We start from the raw sequence: 19,220 nt of genomic DNA, 5'->3' as shown, positions 1-19,220 counted from the left end.
ATCCCTAAATTCTGGAAGGATTTAAGGGCCCCAAGATGTTCACGCTTAGGGACATGCATGAGAAATGAGGCAGGACAGGCCACACCTCCTGTCTCTCTGCTCTCACTGGGCTGGGGCTGTGGGAATCACCTGTGCAGGTCACCCCATGGTGGGCCCTCCACTCCAAGGGCAAGTGGTGGGATGTGCGTGGGTCAACTGTGCAGAGAGCTCATTGCACTCCGTCACCTGCTTAGCTTCCCCACAAAGAGTTCTCTGCACCCAGGGGAGCAGTGACAGTCTGTAGAGTCCAGTCACAAACATCTAGGGAGTCCCTGGATCTCTCAAGTTTCTCCTTCCCTCCTCCCTTCTTTTTCTTCTATTTTTTTTCCTAGTCTCTCCAAAAATTATTTGGGCATCACAAAGCTGAGTGGACTGGGTTCTCAACCTGTCACTGTAAACGGCTTCCTCTAAACACCCAGGGACTTTGGTTCAAGCTAGTTGAGGCTTTCTGGAGGCTGAATGGGGCTGGAGAAGATGTGACGAGCAGCCGTGTGCAGGCGTCAACGGCAGTAGCTCTGATTTAGCCTGCGACAAGCATTATGTTGTACACTGATCTGTCAGACCTCGGAGGACATTTACCTCTGGCACGAGTCCTCGGTCAGCCACATAGCAACAGGTGGATGACCTTTGGAAATCCGTACAGCTCTGTCTATCATCAGAAAGGGCTGTTACAGACATGGCTGAGGGGACAAGGTTGACAGTGAGTATATCTATCACGGGCCAAACACTAGGCATCACAGATACAATGGCAAACCAAAATAAGCCTGTGCCTTCTCTCACTGCACCTTATATTATAGTGTGTGCATGGGGGGTGGGGAGTGGGGATGGAAAGTGTCAATCAAATAATCACACAAATGCACATACGCTTGCCATGTGGCACGTTGTGAAGGACAAGTTCATGGTGTGTCTTTGATAGGGCCCAGATCCCCTCCACCTTTGCTGGGATTCTGGCTCCTCTATGCACTCTCTGACGATCCTCAACAGGTTACTGACCTTCTCTGAGCCTGTTTCCCGGGTGCGACATGAGAAGCATTGTCCTAAACACTGTGCAGGGTGGTGTAGTCTTAAGCAGTATGTGAGGTCATTGAGGAAAACTTCCTGGGGGAAGCTGGGCTCCGCAGGGTGCGTGGGAATGGGGCAGGAAGGGAGAGTGTGCCAGGAGGAAGATGGCAGTGAGAGCACTCGTGGGAGGAAAGCTTTGGAGGAACAGAAGAAATTCACAAAAGCCCGTGAGGCTGGAGTTCCGAGGCATGGCTGGTGGATGATGTGGGCTGAGGCCGCGGTGGTGCAGGGCATATTTTACAGGTCATGGAATTGAGGCTTGCAGAACTGGATCTTGATGTTAGAGCAGCGGGAAGCCATAAAGCAGCCCGAGATGTGGACAGGTCTGGGTTTGGAGAAGCAGTGAGGTAAGGGTGAAGGGATGGAGGGAGGGGAGAAGGGTGGGTGGGGATCTGGTGTTGCATGAGTGGCCCGGGTGAGAGATCCTAGTGGTGCAGCCAGTTGGTGGGGATGGTGCTGAGGACAGAAGTAAATGACCTCAAAAAATCTGTGAGCAGCAAAAATTGGAAAATTTCTCTGAGATTCAAAGAACCATCTTTCAGTAAAACTGCTATCAAAGTCTAGATTTTGGTGAGGGTAGATTTGTGATATAGGGCTTATAAAATGGCCACATAAGAAAATTTCATACCAGTAAGACAAAGATTGAATTTTTAAAATTTTGAGATGATAAATGCAATGAAGACGCAAAAATGTCTTGAGAATTTAAAAACTTTTATTTTTGTTTTCAAAGTATTCAAAGATATGCAGATGAAATCTGATAACACTTGTGGATTTATAGTTCCAAAAATAATTTCATAGTACTGAGAAAGCATAGACCCATTTTAGCAATATGGACATATCCATTCAAATACAAAGACATAACACTTCCAAAATGTTCTAAAAATATAACCTCAAAAAGGAAATATTTACCAAGTATACACAAAAATACAGTATGCTTTTAGGAAAAGCAGTAGTAAAAACATGCTCAAATAAACCATATGTAAACAGCTTTAAAAGTCTTATATGTAAGGCATGAACCTCTATGCACTTTGCATTTATGAAATAGTATTTTTCCAAAGAAGTTCAGTTCACATAACAGATGCTCCATAATCTTTAAGGAATGCATACCTTCCTATTGCCCCATTAGGTAAATGGGAAGATCAAGGCAGAGAAATCATTTTATTAAAGACACAATGAGTATTTTGAAGCTGTAACTGAACTTCAGTACATCACCCTGCACCACAGATCCTAAATTAAGCACCACATATTACCACTAGAAAGAATCACACACACACACACCCACCCACCCCAGGATGTACCTCTGTGGTCACACTACAAACTCTTGACTCATCAATTCTATGGTCCACTGCCATAGAGTAACATTAATGAAATAAAACATTTCAGGGTTCTTTCAGTAAATGATGACATATTAAATCATTAAGATTATTCTTGTATAAGAAGTTCTGACTTAAACTTCCTCTTAAAACAGAAATATTCTCTAATTTTCCAATATTTCCACTGAATGCAGGAAAGCACAGTTTTGTGAGGACCTGGTTGCTTTAACCAACATTCAGCTTTGCTGACATTATTAAGCAGGTATTCATGAAACGGAAAGACAGCAAGTGGAGCCCCAGACACCTTACACCTTTCACTGAGAAATATGAGCTTACTCTGGAGAATTGGCAGTGGGTCTGGCAGGGCAGGTGCAGAAACACCTGGTAACCTCACCTGACTGACTTGCAAGTGCTCAGCACCCTTCATGCCATGGAGGATACAAGAGATAACAGGCTTGTGGGGACCCTGGAAAAGTGTAAGCAGGGGTGAACCCTGGAGAGCCTGGTATCCCAGCACTCAACTCACTTCCTTGAGTGGGACTTAGTCTTAGAAAGTGGCCTCATCTAAACAGACGGTACAGCTTCTAGAACAACTGGCAGAGGGAGAGGAGAGACACCAGGGCCTAAACATTCTTCATGAACTGCTGCTGCTCTGCTGTTGGCTTTCCAGGGATGCAGAAGCCCAAGCACCATTCTTGCAGAAAGCTAAAAATTGCTCTTCTTGATCCTGGTAGGAAAAAAAAAAACATGGAAAATAAATGATACCCCAAATATAAATAATGAATTACAAAGAGATAAATCACTAGCAAAAATAAATACTAGAACTCAAACTGTCAAGGACTCTGGCCCAAGGTATGGCTTGCCACCATGAATGTGCTGTCCTTGCTGTAGACGGGGAGTCTTGTGATCAAGCTGGAATTCCTCCAGTGCCCTACTTTGTTTAACTCTGTTGGTTTGGGTGCTCAGAGTTTGATGAATTGGCTAGTAGTACCAGACCTTGGGGAGGAATAATAGAATATTCATTTGGACCTTATTCAGAAACTTTGTTTGTAATTACACGTCTCTCTAAGTGATCTCCCTACCAGCAGATGCCCTTCACTTGCAGCTGGAAATGACCACTGGTTCTAGACAAAGGCCAGGGATGCTGCTAAAAAGTCAGGTGATGGAGTGGGTTTGGGTGCTGGTGGGTGATTCCATCAGGCTTCCTGCTGCAGGAGCCGTGATTCCACATCAGACGATGCTAAGGTCTCCAGGCTGACTTGTGGTCACTATGAGAGTTCTGAATTCATTTTACTGTATTAAGAGAAAGCTCCTAACTTGAGTTTGAGGCTTACAAACTCATCAATTCATTAAGGAAGTGACTGCTCTCAGGACAAGGCTAAAGTGACAAAATCCAAGTTAATTGAAAGAAGATAATCCAGTAAACAGACCTGGCAAAAGTTGTAAAGAGGACAGGAGAGAACTCCTCCACTGTCAGAAGTGGTACCGAATGGCACGTGGCAGTGTAAAAGTGTTGCATTGCACTTAACACAGGCTAGAAGTACCTACATTGACACTACATGCCTCTACATAGCATAAGCTAAGACCTGAGGGCCAAAGGCAGCTTTCCTGTTTTCATAAAGTTTTATTGGAACACTGCCTTTGTAGGCAGAATAATGGCCATCTAAATGCATCAGAACTCCCATCTCTAGATGGGTGATCGTTACCTTACATGGCAAAAGGGACTTTGCAGAGGTGATTAAGGATCCTAAGATGGGGAGACCATCTTGGATAATTGCTTGTCTGAGAGCTGGGTCATAGGAACATGAGAGGGACTCAGCTGCTGGCTTTGAGATGGCCGGAGGAACACGATCAGGCTCTAAAAGTTGGACATGGCCTTCAGCCAAAGTGGCAATCAAGTGGGGACCTCAGTCCTGTAGCCATAAGGAACCAACTTCTGCCAACAACCCACGTAAGCAGGGAATGAATTCTCCCCTGGAACTTCCAGAAAGGAATAGGGCCTTGTGGACACTTTGATTTTAGCCTAGTCAGAGCCGCATTTGACTTCCGACCCACAGAACTGTAACATGATAAATTTGTGTTCTTTAACCCACTAAATTTCAGTAATTTGTTAGGGCAGCAATAGGAAGGGAATACAATAGCCATTCATTATGGTCCTCTGTGGCTGCCTGCATTTTTCAAGACAGCCTTAAGTAGATGTGGCAGAGACTCCATAGCCCACAGATCCTAAAATATTTGCCAATTGGCCTTTGTTAGAGAAACAGCTGGTCAACCTCTGCTATTCATACATAGAAACTGTTAAGAGCAGCTAGCATTCACTGAGCACTTATTTGACACCCAGGTCTGTCTGGGCTAAGATTTTTGTATTCATATCAATTTTCTGCCAGAGATACTATTCTGGTCCCTACTCTCAAATTTTAAAAAAGGGGGGTGGGGTGGGGAAGGAAACAGAGGGAGAGGGCTTAAGTAGCTGCTCCAAATTGCCCTGTGAGTCAGTGGTGGGCAGAACTCAAACCCAAGCCAGGCTGACTTCAGGGCTCAGCTTGGTCATTTGCAGCACCTTGCAGAGAGCATGGATGCCCAGATGCTCACCTGAGTTCTTACCGCTGGCGGAATGCAATGGGGAGCTGCCGGCTGGGCACCAGGATACCCAGGTGCAGCATCTCAACAGGCTCCGTGTCTGTGGCCACGATGTCATATTTGCGGACGATCTAGAACATATGTGTACAAAAAAGCAGAATTACCCTTCCCTTCTCCTGCCTGTGGAGTCACGTGGCTGCAGAGATCCAGCAAGAAACTTACCCAGCAGAGAGCTAAGTGGAGCTGGAGCTCAGCCAAACGGCGGCCAATGCACATCCTTTTCCCAAGGCCAAATGGAAGATGCGCAAAAGGATTAATCTTTTTCTTCTCCTGAAGCCAACGTTCAGGTCTAAACTGACTTGAATCCTCAAAATTGTCTTCATTGGACCCCAGCACCTGGGTATTCAGCATCAGCACTGTCTAAAAACATGGGGAGGGGGGCAGCATTTTAAATAACTAGAAAAGAATGTTTTAATGGAAAAACTTAAAAAAGTGATCATCTTTACCCATGTAAAATAGCCCATAAGAAAAAGGATTGCCAAAGAACGATTCATGCTTAAAATGTGCCAAGTAATGAATAGGCACAGAAATTCAGCATTTTTACTTCCTATTCTTGGAACAACCCCATATGGCTGATTTTATTTTCTCCCATTTTACAGATGAGGAAGTTGAGGGTCACAGATGTTATGTGACTCACTCAAGAACACACAGATAAAAGTGGAATTAGATTCAGGTCTCTATTTCCATAGGCATGCTCCCTAATTCTGTGCTACATAAATGTGAATTATAATGCTTCCTGCTATGGATTTCCCAAACAAATGCTGTCTTGGCAAAAAGTTTCAGAGAGATCTGTTGAATGTTTGGAAAGCATATCTTTCAAAGTTTTGTAAGGTACAGAATACACAAGTTCTACTTACTCCTTTGGGTAAAACATATTCACCCAGGACTGTTGCCTTGTCAAGAGTCCGAGTTGTAAATGGTACACTTGGGGTAAGCCTGAAAACAGAAAATCAATTGTAAAGGTGGCACTGACCAAATTCTGTTCAAAATGTCAGTGGGAATGGAGATCAGATTAAGTACATGCTCAAAACTGGGGTAGCCCTTCATAAAGTCCTGTCTTCCCAATATTCATCTCCCCTGTTGCTTTTTCTTGTCATATTGTATTGTCACAATCCCTAGTGCCAGGCTAACTAGTAACTGCTAACAGTGGTTTTCCTGTCTCATCCCAGACTCCACTGTGTAGGTGTTTTGTGTTTCACCCTGAAGTCTGATGTTTGTTCTATATTTCTCCCATCTACCATTCTTTTCATAATATTTCCTTCTACTTTGAAGATGTTGTGAGTTTTGTTTTCCAGAAAGTAGGTAAAAAGAATTTTCAAAGAACATTTTACACGAGGGGCTCAGAAATGAAGGTGGCTGTGTCTTGTTAGTTAATAACATGGTCTCCTGCCAAGGAGTCGCCTCGGGATCTGCATCATGCACTGGTCTTCCTCAGTGTTCAGAGCATCTATTGGTGGGGTCATTCCTTTAAAGGGGAGGACTGACATTCAGAATTTAATGGCATTTCCCTAATGACTTAGGGAATATATGACAGAAAAGAAATGTGGTCCCAAGACTCTTCTTCCAAGTTTGAGAAATGTTTATAATCATTAAGGGTAGCTATCTATGAGAGGGCTACCTTTGTTAAGTATTTAAGAGAACAGTATTCCAACATATTTATATTGGCTTATTCATACCTCATAGATTCTTTCAGACAGGCCTTTAAATACGGCATATTCTGCAGATCTCTGGCCCGTGGCGTTTGATTCTTAGGCAATACACTTTGAATTTCTTTAAGAAGTTTTTGTTGCACTTGGGGATTACGGGATAAGTTATAGAGAATCCACATCAAGCTGTTTGCTGTCTGAAACCCAAAAAGACACAAAACTGAATTTATATAAATAAACTGCCTTAAACTACTATGAGCTAAACAAAGGTGATGCCTACTGCCTTGCTCTGCAAATATGTTAGTGATTTTTTTTCACATGTTCTTATTTGCTGTGCCTTAAACAAACCCAATATTTGGAAAGTCAGATTTATTTTGTGAAACGTATCAATTCAGGATAGCTTATTTGCTGAGGGAATCAAATAGAATCCTTTAATTAACCAGCTGCATCAGGACATTTAGAATATAGTTGGATCCAATAATTGCTTAAACACAGATAAATGTATATCAAACTGGTGGAATGAGAATCAGTTGGTAGATTATATCGGTGCTGACTGTGCTGACGTGTAGGTTGTAATGATGTTTTACATCATTAACATCCTAACGGCAGGATGTTACCCCTGGGGGACACTGGATGAAGGATACAAGGAATGAATCTCTATTCTTTTTCTTAGAATCAAATGTGAATCTATGATGATCTTAAAATAAAAAAAGTTTAACTAAAATTGCTTAAGGTAAAAAATAAATTGATGTAAAAATTGAGTAAAGAGAGCAGGTCAGAGATCCTTGAAGTGCTACTCCTAAGAGGCTTAAATTTCTATTTTTTTTTTCAGTGCAAATGCACAAGAAGTGAGTATTTCTGAAACTTTAAAATTCTTTGGGCCACACCCTGAGAAATTACCATGGAAATGAAAAGGCATTCTCAAAGTTTCAGCCACATGCAAAGAGCCCTCATAGGGGGATGCCAACAGCAAAGAGGAAATGCTAGCGCTGAGCTGAGGGTACAGGAGGACCTGGTCCCCTTGGCCCATTCTAGGACCTCCTTGGGCACATTGGTGCAACCAGCCATTACAGCTTTTAGCTACATAATAGCCGCCACCAGTGGGCACACATGTTTGTTTTTTAGGCCTTAGCTAATTTAAGCTAAATAGTCCCCTAAAAATGGTCACAGTGTCCGTCCCTCCCCAGACTCGAAGACGCTGTCGCCAAGTGCCATCTGCCACTCACTTAGATGAGCAAAGTGCAAGGCAACTCAGAGCCTGTGGCTATTTATTATTTTTGGAAGAAGATGCCTCCAAAGTAGGCTTCTGCATGTCAAAGGACCGGTGGCCTCAGCTGCAAATAAACCCGTGGTGGCATTATTATAAGAGTCCAATTTACAAAACAGGAAGAGGGTGTAGCCACCAAATTAGAGGCACTCAAAGTTTTCTGATTCTCCAAATGTGACTTTCAGAACAGCTGAGACTAAAAAAGAAATGGAGATCGTGTATAACCATATCAGTCGGTTCTTCACCACAAGTACCAAATGGAGCTCCCCCGAGCCGCGTGACACCAACTGAGCTTGTTAAAAAAGACGCAGAGAGGAAGTGGGCTGGGAAACCTCAAGGGCACAGGCTATCCCGGCTTGACCTCGGGAGGAGGCCCATCTCCTTAACTGTCCTGCTTCTACTCTCCCTGCACTAAGTTCCTTCTCCACCCACCAGCCAGAGTCCGCTTGTCAAAACAAAAATTGGACAGGTGACTCCTTTGCCTAAAATGTTCCAAGAGCTTCTCCTCGTGGGGCCTAATGAAACACAAAGGCCTTACCAAGGCTCATGAGGCCTTGCAACCTCCAGTTTCAACTCCTATCACATTTGCTCGTTCTCTAGCTTCAACCCTCTTTCCTCCACAGGGCCTTTGCATGTGCTATCCTTCCCTCCCTGAAGTGCTCTTTCACCAGGTTTCCGAACAGCTGGATCCTTCTCTTCATTCCAGAATCAACTCTGGTATTATTTCCTCAGAGAGGGACCCCTAGCCCCACTTCCATCTCTCAATATCCTTCTGATGACTTCCTCTGTGGCACATGACACTAATTGAAATGATCGTATCTGTTTGATTGCATGTCTGCTGTCTGTCTTCCCACCAGCATATGTGTTCCCTGAGGCCGAGGACTTCGCCTCTGGTTCATGATGGTGTCTCAAGGACCCGCAGTGGTCCCTGGCACACAGAAGACACTCTATAATACCTGGTTTCTTTCATTTATTCCTTAAGCATTTACTGGCCACCTAGTACACACCAGCCTCTGTTTTGTACAGGAATGCACTCAGTCACTGCCCTTACAGAGCTTAACAGTTGAAAAAAATAAAAAAGGAATGGAAATTTTAATTCTATCACTCTAAGAAAACTTTTAGGGTTTGTGATTCAATAGGAAAATGAGATACAATGAATTTTTGCCTTTGTCAGCCACTCGGGCAGAGGAAAAATGAGAAGGATGTGATCTCTGGTTGGAGAAAACCCTCCTCTTTCTGTGCACAAGAAACACTAGGAATAAAGAAAAAGGGGAAACCAGCAAGCTGGCTTGCCTTCTGAGACACTTTAAGGTGTGTGCACTGTTGGATTTATGAGGAATATCAATATGCATCACTCTCATGACTCAAAGACAACCAAACACACCTATGTGCATTTGCCAGTATTTGCATTTGGAACTGGACTATATGGAGTATCTACTATGAGTATAAGCCATGCTGGATTGAAATAAATCTGCTTATTTCAATTAGAATCACGCTGTCTCAAACTAACTATGTCCAAACTTCCAAGCAGGAAAAGCATTATTGACCTAGAGCATGGCATTTTAATATTTTTACAATACATATCACCTGCCATGGGCAAGCACTTTGGAGTAACATATGCAATGACCTAAAATAATCCAACTTTAAAAATCTAACTTTTCTTGCCAGGACATGAAACTTTACTGCTTCCAAATCCCTGTAGTAGTTTGCGTGTTTGTCATGGCCATGACCAGATCCTATTCTGATTTCTGTCACTGGAGCAATGATGTCTCCGCCATATGCTTGCAGCTATACCTTTCGTCTCCCTGCACCATCAAGTGCAAGACTTTGGAGCTTCGCTAAGCTGATGCTCAGTTAATCTTGGTGGAAGGAGTGAGTTGAAAGACTACCTCAAATTCTTGAGGAAAACACCTGCACAGACTGTGCGTTTGGCAGACCAGACCCCAGCCCGCCTTACCGTTTCTACAGCAGCCAGCTGGAGCTCTGTGACGGCCGCGTAGAGTTCCTTCCTAGAGAGCTGACTGTGCTGGTAAATATCACAGAGGAAATCAGCACCAGGCTGCTGAGAGTATTTCTCCAACCGGCTGTTGACACAGGACTTGACTATTAGAGAAGAGAGAGGAAAAAAAAAAAGACAGTTTAATATTAGGATGAGGAAAGAACCAGAGGGAATCTCACAACAAATCCTTGCAAAACCTGGAGAGTCTTTTCATGCTGAAAATTTGCTAAATAAGCTCATACTGCCTTCCTGTTAGGCTGGCAAGAATATCTCAATGCCCACATGAGCAAAGTGGCTCAAGATGCCTCAGGCACCTTCTTCAAACTCAGACCCAATCAGGGGTGGGGGCCTGGAAGTCTGCATTTCTCACAGGCTCCTATGATGCAGATGCCGCTGTTCTGTGGCCACATTTTGAATAGCAAGAGCTCAGAACCCAGGAGAGATCAGCAGGTGAGGAAGTGGGAGTCGGGTTCCTATTCAGAATCAGAATTTTGGACCCAATATTACTAAACACACACACACACACACACACACACACACACACACGGGCATATAGACCCCATACATGAAAATACAGTGCCTGTGCCTGTTGGTAACAATGGAAAACATAAAATACATCCTAGGTACCGGTCTCCCTCCCTTTGATCCAGTGTGCAAGCAGCCCCAGACTAACAGTGACGATGAGCAAAGTGACAGGAGTCACAAATGAGCAGAGGGCTTAAATCCTGAAGCCCTTCTGCCCAGCTCCAAACCCTGGTTTTGCCAGAACCTCACATGTAGTCTTGGGAAGTATCTCAGGCACATCAGTTGGGGCTCATAAAGGACCTATCACGAAGGTTAGTTATAAGGATGAAATGTGTGTGCCTGAACCTAGCACCAAATATTCCTTCCATTGTGTAGCAGAAATGGCAAAGCCCTACCCACTGAGGTACTGTGACATGCTAGGTCTTCATGTCCTTTGTGTCAGGCTCAGAATGGCTGCATGGAGGTAGGTTTTAGCAGTATTTGGCTCATTTAAGAGACCAGGCAACACAGGATGACACGGAGGCAGCACTTTGGCCAAGCTGCCATGCACAGGGCACCCAGGGGCCTCTGACTCCAAAGCTCTTCTTTTAGCCACTTTCAGTTCCCAAAGAAGACTGTAGAAAGCCACCTCTTGCCTTTCCCTGAGATTCATCTACACTTGTGTGTTTGCAAAGCTTAAAGGAATCAGGAGGGGTGACTCCACAGAGAGGTCAAGGTGGCTGACCCAGGAAGGCCATTCCAACCCTTCCCCAGCTGGGGCTTGGTGGGCCCAAGGTGAAGGGCAGTCCTCGTACCTGATTTGAAGATGGTGTCCCAGGCCAGCGTGTGGGCCTGCCAGACCTTGGTGTTGAGGCTCCTGTGCAGCTCGACCGGCGTGACCATCATCCTCCCAAAAGTGCTCATCATCTGTGAGAAACAGGAGCACCTCTTCATTCCAAATTCTCCTCCCCCTGGAGGTTGCTCCAAGCCACGCACCCTGTGCCACTCCGAAAGCAGGAATTCAAAGGTGCCCCGCTCTCTCACACCCATCCCAGGCACAATGCCCACGCCCCCACCTCCCGTGGAACATCAAAAGCAATCTTGGGGTGACTTTCCACTGTGTTGTTTAATAAAAGGTGCTAGGTCCTATGACCCAATTAAAAAAACCATATAAAACCGTAACTTTCATATTCACTTCAATTTCAAATAATTTCCTAAACTTGGCCATTCATTCCAAATCAAATTCTCCTGCATCCACACATACCTAAACCATTCAAAAATTTAAAATCTGAAAAATTTCAGGCACTTTAAATTTTTTTTTTCCTGAACCGAACATTAATGGGAATACCAAAAATAGGTATAAGGTCAATTTTTATTTTGCTAAAATGACCTTGTGTAAACAAAGCAATAATGGGTTTAACACGCTTCTAAATGACATGTGCACCCATGCACATACTATATCAAAATACATTATCCACATCAAGGTAAATAAGCTAACTTGAAATAAAGCCTTGGTATATGCCACTGTTGGGAGACAGTGCATGCACATGAACCTTGAGGCCACTCTGTCCTGTGAGCTGTCCTCATGCAAGGGCTGCTTACTGTTTTGATGGCCTCGATGAAGTTCAGGGCGTCTTCCCCAGCGTTCTTCTGAAGGAGCCCAAATCTCTTCCCATATAACACGAGGCAGATACCTATTATTTAAAATAATCATGACGGTTACAGAAGCTCAGCCACACTGGCGTTTATGATTAGCTGGCTCTTAAAGACTTGATTCTGTGTCTCACAAAATTATGTTTTTGCTAAGAAGAAAAAGAAAAAAATCCAATGACTCAGAAGTCCAAGAACAGTAAGGGAAAGCAAATGGTCTGAGAGAAAGGGCGTAAGCACTCTCCTCCCTTTCTAGAAATCGTTTCCAGCACAACGAGCCACCCCCTTAGTCTGGGTCTCGAAGGTCACCTGAAGATGTAAGGCAAAGGTGGTGTCAGGTGCCAGCTCTGCTCTGCCTCCAGCTCAGCTGGGTTGCTGAGCTGTTTATTGGATTCTGCTGCCCCACATGGCCAAGGGAAGGCCATGGACCAGCTGAGCAGCTGGTACCTGCTAGTCCTGAGCCAGTGCTTTGTTGACTTTTCCCCATTTAGTTATTTTATTTAGGCACAGTATTTTTAAAAATAAAATTCCCAACTCCATTTCAAAAGTTTTAGATACAGAAAAATTGAAAGATTAGTATAATCAATACCTATGTTCTCTGAGCTCGGAACAGAGAACATAGTGACTTTCTCCTGGGGCCAATGTATACATTAATTCTCTGTGTGTCTCCGTGTGCTGAAAGTTATTTTTGACCTTTTAGATACTTCAAAATTAAATAATTTAGCAGATATCTTCTAAGAATAAATACATTTTCCTATGTAACCACAAAGTCACTAATACCCTGAGAACATTACCCATTCCATAATATACCCATATGCCCATTTTAAAATTTCCCTCATTGTCCTAAATATTGTCTTCTTAACTGTTTTCTTTTATGATCCAGGATCACTACTGTTGCTGCCTGATAGGTGGGTAATCCGCTCTCCATTTACAACCTGGGTCAAGCAGGTGAACGACTGGCCTCAAGTCCTCCACCTGAGAAGCAGGATCCGCAAGACTAGTCAGAGCAGAGCCACGGGTTTCCAACCACATCTTACTTTCCAAACTCCCCTGGTTGAGGAGAGCCTTTCATTTTGCCACCAGCCAACCAGCAGTAGGAGGAGGAGGAGGAGGAGGAGGAGGAGGAGGAGGAGGAGGAGGAGGAGGATGCTCAGCCTTCAGCATAGGGCTGCACCGTGCAGCTGAGGGTCTCCTTCCTCCAGGCTTCTCAGGATCCAGGTGTGAATTTAATCCACCTCAGTCCAGTTTTCTTTAGCGGGCAACTAAATGCCTTGGAAAGTCCTCAATCTGGGTACTTCTAGGGGTCAGTTTGCCAAACATTCACGTCATGTCTCTCTGACAGTCTTTGCTTTTACTCCTCTTTCCCTTATGCTGTGGATGTCTTTCTTGCATAAAGCTTTCTAGGGTGCTGAGGCGACAGGTCTGGAACTTGAAAGGCGGTTGATCTGAAGACGGAGACAGGTCTACAAGAGCCTCCACTTGGGGGATCCCTGTGGAACCCTCCCTTCAGCGGCCAGAAGGATCCAGCAAATCTGACAAAGCCACCCCCTGGGAAAGCCACTCTACTGTGGCTCCCGGCTGCTCTAGGCTCAGCTCCAACCTCCCGTCCTGTCCCATCCCGTCCCATCCCATCCCATCCCGTCTATAAGGCCTCCAGAGCGGCCACTGTCCTCCCCGGTCCCCTGTCCTCCTGCATTCCTCTCCACAGAACACACTACAGCTTCCAGGACGCCTTTCTGTCCCTTCCACACAGCACTCCTTAGGCTGGAACATGCCTCCTTCCCTCACTTTACACCTGGTCAATCCCAGCTCTCCATCAGGTCTCAGCTGGAGGAGTGTCACCTGCCCAAGGCTGGCCTAGGGAGCCCTCATGGCTTCTCCCACAGCCCCGACCTTCCTCAGCCCCCCTGCTGCAACCCCACGGCAGCGAGCTCATCAAGGTAGGGCTCCCCCCTGAATTCCCAGGCTGAAACTAAAGGAAAGAGCGCCTGTCCCCCTCTTTGGGGAAACCCTCAGCGGCTCCCCCTCTGAACCTGATAGAGGAGCAGATTCTCCCCAGGACCTACTGGCTCTGGTGACCCGGAGCCTCCTCTTCTTCCTGCCTTTTTGGTTTCCACAGCCTCCCCACCCTCCTCAACACAACTCATTCGCATCAGCATTCTGGAAGTTTCTCAGACACCCTGTGAGTGTGCATGCTTCTGCCTCAGGGCATTTGCACCTCCTGGCTCCACTGTGGGAACACTCACATGCAGATACCCCAGGGACTTGCCAGTTCCCTTCCTTCAGGATGGGGCTGTCTCCTTACCGGAGACACCTCTGATTGTCACCGGAGTGAGATTTTATTCCCCAAACCACCTACAAAACTAAGCGGGGGAGACTGCAGACGCTACTCACTTTCAAAGGACCATTTGTTGAGCTCTCGGTACAGGTCTTCCATGCAGCCTCTTCCATCACAGAGCTCATCTATCCTTCCCATAAAATCCGCCAGCACCTGGAGAGCAACCAGGAGAGACTAGCAGTGAAAGTCATGGAAGGAAACAGGGTTCAAGCTGAGGGTGCCGAAGGGTTTGCTCTATGCTGTGTTCTCTGCCCAGGTGTCTCTGTAAAGCCGCACTAATTACAGGATGGTCTTGGGACGCTGCCAGGCCACACCACCTTGTCCATGGTTATCTCCTGAGCCCTTCCTGAAGCCACCCCAAAGCTTCAGATTCCACTTTTGATCTAAAAGTAATTCTGACAATTAAAAAAAAAAAAAAAAAAGCATTTCTCCTCATCAGAATGAGGCAGGGAATCGGCCTCATGTCCCTGGCAGGGACATCACCTTGAGGACGGTGAGGCCGTGACTGTGCTGAGGTCTGCACTCCACACTTCCATATCTGGGCAAGAAATGGTCTCTTTTTTTGGCTGGTTGTTTTTGTTGAGTATGTTGAACTTGGAACCAAATCTGCAAATTCTGGATGCAGTGCTCTCCAAATAGGCCAGTATCCTTGGACAGTCACCTAAGCTCTCTGCATGACAATTTCAAACACCAACATTTTTGGTGACGAATGCCTTATAGTTGGAGGCCTGTAAAGTACCAACCACTGCCCGGAGCGTGCTCTCAGCTCACCCACAGAGCAGCCTGGGAGGCGGGAGGCACTGCAGTTACGGAGGCTCTTTAGGGAAGCTAAGTCACTCGCCCACGGACACTTAGCTGATTGCTTGCCACGCTTGACCCTGGAAGAAGGCACATGTGACTCTAAAGCTTGCAAATGTAATCAATGGACATGTCTGATGTTCTCACATCGTGTATTAAAAAGCATTTTGAATTTTTTTTTTTACCACTAAAGAATCAAGAGATTTCACATAAATGTATGGATTCTCTACTACTTGTCAAAATAGTAATGATGAGGTTATTATTACAAGGTGACACTGGCTGTGTGTTCCCACGTGGCAGTAATTTGCTAGATCTGTGGCAGCCGTCCGTGCATGTGGGCATGCACTCTTCTGTTTGCTGAATTCTTTACGGGACCTGCCTTACTATTCTGTATTAATTATCCAGCTCCTGGACACTTCTAAGTTTGCAATCTCTCATCTATATGATTCTGTCTGGGTCCAAGTCCAGTTTAAAACAAACATACAAAGGTTATAGTAGTAACAAGAGATTACTTAAAATCCCCTTTGGCCTCCTGTTGGCTAAAGGATATTGTCCAAATACTTTAGCAGGGCATAAAACCATTGTTAAAGCCTCCTGCCTATCTAGTCACTCCAGGGAAAGCCTCCGTCCAGGTGCATTGAATGCTGTTCTCTAAACATAGTGCATGTTCCCATCCCTGCATTTTCAGATTGTTCTCTCTGCTTGAATGCTTTTCTCCACCTTCTTTTTCTTGTAAACGCCTACTTATCCTGCAAAACTCAGCTCAAATGTCACTAACTAAGACCTTTACAAGCACTATCTCATTTAATTCTTCCCGTGAACATGTAGGGTAGGAACTGTTACCATCCATTATATAGATTGGGAAACTGAGTCTTAGGAAAAGTGACGTAGCCACATTCCATAGCCAGAGAGGGAAAGTCTGGAGCTTAGATCCAAGCCTGGTGAGTACCAAAGTCTGTGCTCCTGATGGTTCTCCATTACAGTATTATTTTTAAAGGGTTTGGGGGAGAAAGGAATGAGGATTGGGGAAAAGAAGGATGGAGAGTGAAGTAGAGAAAAAGAAAAAGCCCTGGAATTGTCCAGATTGCATGCTTTTCCCTCTACACTTTAAAGGTATGAACTGAAGCTCCATTTACATCCCTCTGTCCCCAAGAGACCCAGAAAGCCGGCCCCAGTCTGCAAACCTCATTGATTTTGTTGTCCAGCTTCATAATTTCCACTGGTTTCATTAGTTTCTTTTGAAAGGCACTCCGCACCCTCTGCCAGTCTTCTCCTTCCCTAGGAGAGGAGCAGGATTATATTTAGAGCCAACGAAAAGAAGGGAATTGTAGAAATAATTCCAGGTACAACTTCATGAACCATGAAAGCAAATGAACCTTGAGAATCATGCCAAGAAATACGCACCAAATGTTAGCATTAGAATATTCGGGGCTGGTTTGACTATAGGATAAAACAGAAACCTTTCCTCCTAGCCCAAGACTGTATCAGGAAGGTGAAGCCCAGATGAGTTGGGCTCAGGGCTTTGGGTATGCCCTTCTGGACCTGGGGCTGGGAGCCGGAGGGCCTCAATTTCCACCAATAAGAGCCAACTGATGGATGTCCCTGAGCCAGCAACTTGGGTTTGTTTGAAAAAAAAAATCCATTTTCAACTCATCAGCTTGTACATAATAACCATAGAAAAAAAAATCCCTCAAATTTAGAAGTTTACCATTGCCTCCAAAGGATAGCATCTAATCAGAGAGTCACTGGAGTTGTGAAAAGTCCATTAACCTTATGAACTTGCCCCAAGGCTGACTGCATAGCCTGGGAAGCCCCATGTCTTAACAAGGTTTCCAATGCCAACTGTATCTTGAAAAACACAGCTTCTAGGCATTACAATATGGGGTTAAAGAAAAGTGCTACTTGTTAAATGTCCACAGTTAAAAACCAGAGGAACTACATCATACTGTGGCTTTTATTTCTCTAGAATGTGACCTTGGCACCTGTCCTTATCCACCCTTGCAGAGACATAGCTCTTAACCCCAGATCCTTTCCAGAAAAGGACACTGTGGGAAAAAAAGGATAATTTCCAGCTTTTGAGTTTAGGGTGGGGGGGAGGACATCAGGGAATTTTAAAGGGTTCTTTTGTTTGTAAATTATTTGTCTGGCACACTGACTTCAGAGCCTTATTCTCTGGAATCATCGGAACACCAGAATTCGTGTGACATTGCATTTGAGGGAAGGCTGACCTGCAGGAGAGCAAGTACTCTCTGCTGCCTCTTTCCTGGACCCATTCTATTCAGCTGCGCAGGATTGCACTTCCTGCAAGTAGGGGCTTTGGTTTTGTCCGGCATGAGAAATACATCACTCCAGGGAACTCTTAACTCCCGCCCCTTCCCAACTTCCAGGCGCTTCAGACCAAACCACCTGTCTGCGTTCTGCGCACTGCACTTACAAGATCAGCAGTCCGTAGCCCTCCTTGCGGTAGTCGCGATAGGCCTTCCACGGCTTGATCTCCAGCCGCTGGGGATAGGCGCTCTCGGTGCGGTACAGCGCTTCCAAGAGGCACGGGGAGCCCAGATGCACTGAGTCGAAGGAACCCAGCTTCATCCGAAAAATTTTGCCATACTTCTTGTGGTACTCTACCTGCAGCGGGCAGAGCGAAACTTTGGAGTCAGCGCGCATCCTCCACAACCCCAGGAACGCTGATGACTCCTGCAGCTAAACCAGGGCACCGGGGCACCTGAGCGCACCGAGCGCACCACGCGCCCCTGGCCTTGCGCCTTACAGAGGGGTTGAAGCGATACTGGGAGAACAGGGCAGGGCAGGGAGCAAAAGGGAATCGGGACATGACAAAATATTTACCAGAGTGTCATGCTGTTTCTTCAGGCCCCCTTTCCAAAGAATCTCCAGCAGACTGCCCAGCAGTGGCCAGTTGGTGGGACCCGGCAGGGTGTCCGCGTTCTGCGTCTCACCACGTGGCATCAGCGGACAGAGGGGCACCTCTCGCTGTGGACGGGGCGCACACGCCCTAGATGTCATGCGTCTGGGGGGCTGCCCCAGGCTGCGCAGCCCCTGCTCGAAGGCGGCAAGGGAGCGGCTCATGCCAAGGAGGGAGCTCATGGCAACAGCGGAGACGCGGGGCATGGGAGGACGCAGCACTGGGGAGCGCAAGGCTAAGAGTTGTTAGCGGGATCTGGGGGCTTGACGATTCTGGGAAATTCAGGGCCAGCCGATGTGACAGAGGAGGGTAGAGGAGGATCTGGGAGCAGAAGGGACCTTGGAGAGAATGCAAATGCGGCAGCCTCGGGTTGCAGCTGCCAGAGTAGCGCTGGCGACAGGGGCTGAAGGAGCGCTGCTGGGGTTTGGTGGCTCTTGGAAGAGGAAAGGAGCCCCGTGGGTCCGCGGTTGGGTCTGCAAGTCTGACTTCTAGGGTCTGGAGCCACAGAAGGGTATGCCCAGAAGGGTGAAAAGGATGCTGTTGACTCTGTCGTTTCCTGCAGTGCCTCTCCATGCTCCAGTCCCTGGACCATGTATTTATGGAGACAGGCAGGCCCTGAGTGGCCAATGAGCACTCCGAGTAGGGCGGAGTGGGCCCGGGCTGGCCAGGCCCCAAGGGAAGTGGGACGCGGGACGCGGGGGGTGGTGGAAAGAGGATGGAGTCAGCGAGGTGAGCGAGTGCGCCAGGGTCGGGTGACCGATGCGCTGCTTCTGGGGCGGGAGAGCCGTGGACTCCACCCCGGAGATAACCCTGAGGCAGGCACGCGAGCCAAGTTCACCGGGTGCGCGCTGATGCGCCTCCCCGCCCGCCCTTTGCGGGCAGCAGCCTGCAGTGGCTGCAGCCTGGCGCTTGCACAATAGCCATCCTGGGTGGCGAGGTCTCTGAGTGCCGTCCGGGAAGGGTGACGGCTCCTGCCAAGGGCGCGCTGCCCGCTCACCTTCTGGAGAGACAGGCTTCCCCAGCCTGGACTGGGACTTCCTTCAG

General features: G+C 46.4%; 1 protein-coding gene across 2 annotated transcripts; it reads right to left on the bottom strand.

Moving 5' to 3' along the window:
- Positions 1 to 5,014: 5,014 nt before the first annotated feature.
- Positions 5,015 to 18,358, bottom strand: Cyp24a1 (cytochrome P450 family 24 subfamily A member 1). Of its 2 annotated transcripts, XM_026391009.2 has the most exons (11): positions 18,101 to 18,358; positions 17,691 to 17,881; positions 16,441 to 16,534; positions 14,515 to 14,611; positions 12,073 to 12,164; positions 11,286 to 11,397; positions 9,925 to 10,070; positions 6,731 to 6,897; positions 5,912 to 5,990; positions 5,217 to 5,414; positions 5,015 to 5,125 (listed from the first exon to the last, which is right to left on the bottom strand). In XM_026391009.2, exons 1-11 carry the CDS (start codon positions 18,356 to 18,358, stop codon positions 5,015 to 5,017), a joined length of 1,545 nt encoding a protein of 514 aa, XP_026246794.1. The 2 variants fall into 2 exon arrangements, with proteins under 2 accessions (XP_026246794.1, XP_026246795.1); XM_026391010.2 differs by lacking the exon at positions 5,217 to 5,414.
- Positions 18,359 to 19,220: the final 862 nt, after the last annotated feature.

The sequence above is a fragment of the Urocitellus parryii genome, chromosome 6, assembly GCF_045843805.1.
Source record: "Urocitellus parryii isolate mUroPar1 chromosome 6, mUroPar1.hap1, whole genome shotgun sequence".
NCBI lineage: Eukaryota > Metazoa > Chordata > Mammalia > Rodentia > Sciuridae > Urocitellus > Urocitellus parryii.
This window is presented reverse-complemented; position numbering and strand designations above follow the sequence as displayed.

Bases quoted from the DNA above. Each gene is read 5' to 3' on its own strand.
- Cyp24a1 (XM_026391009.2), bottom strand. From the start codon at position 18,358: ATGAGCTCCCTCCTTGGCATGAGCCGCTCCCTTGCCGCCTTCGAGCAG. The intron at 12,165-14,514 runs GTGAGTAGCGTC...TTTAAATAATAG, and splicing joins CAACAAATGGTCCTTTGAAA to GTATCTGCCTCGTGTTATAT. The intron at 5,415-5,911 runs GTAAGTAGAACT...CCATGTTTTTAG, and splicing joins AATATGTTTTACCCAAAGGA to ACAGTGCTGATGCTGAATAC.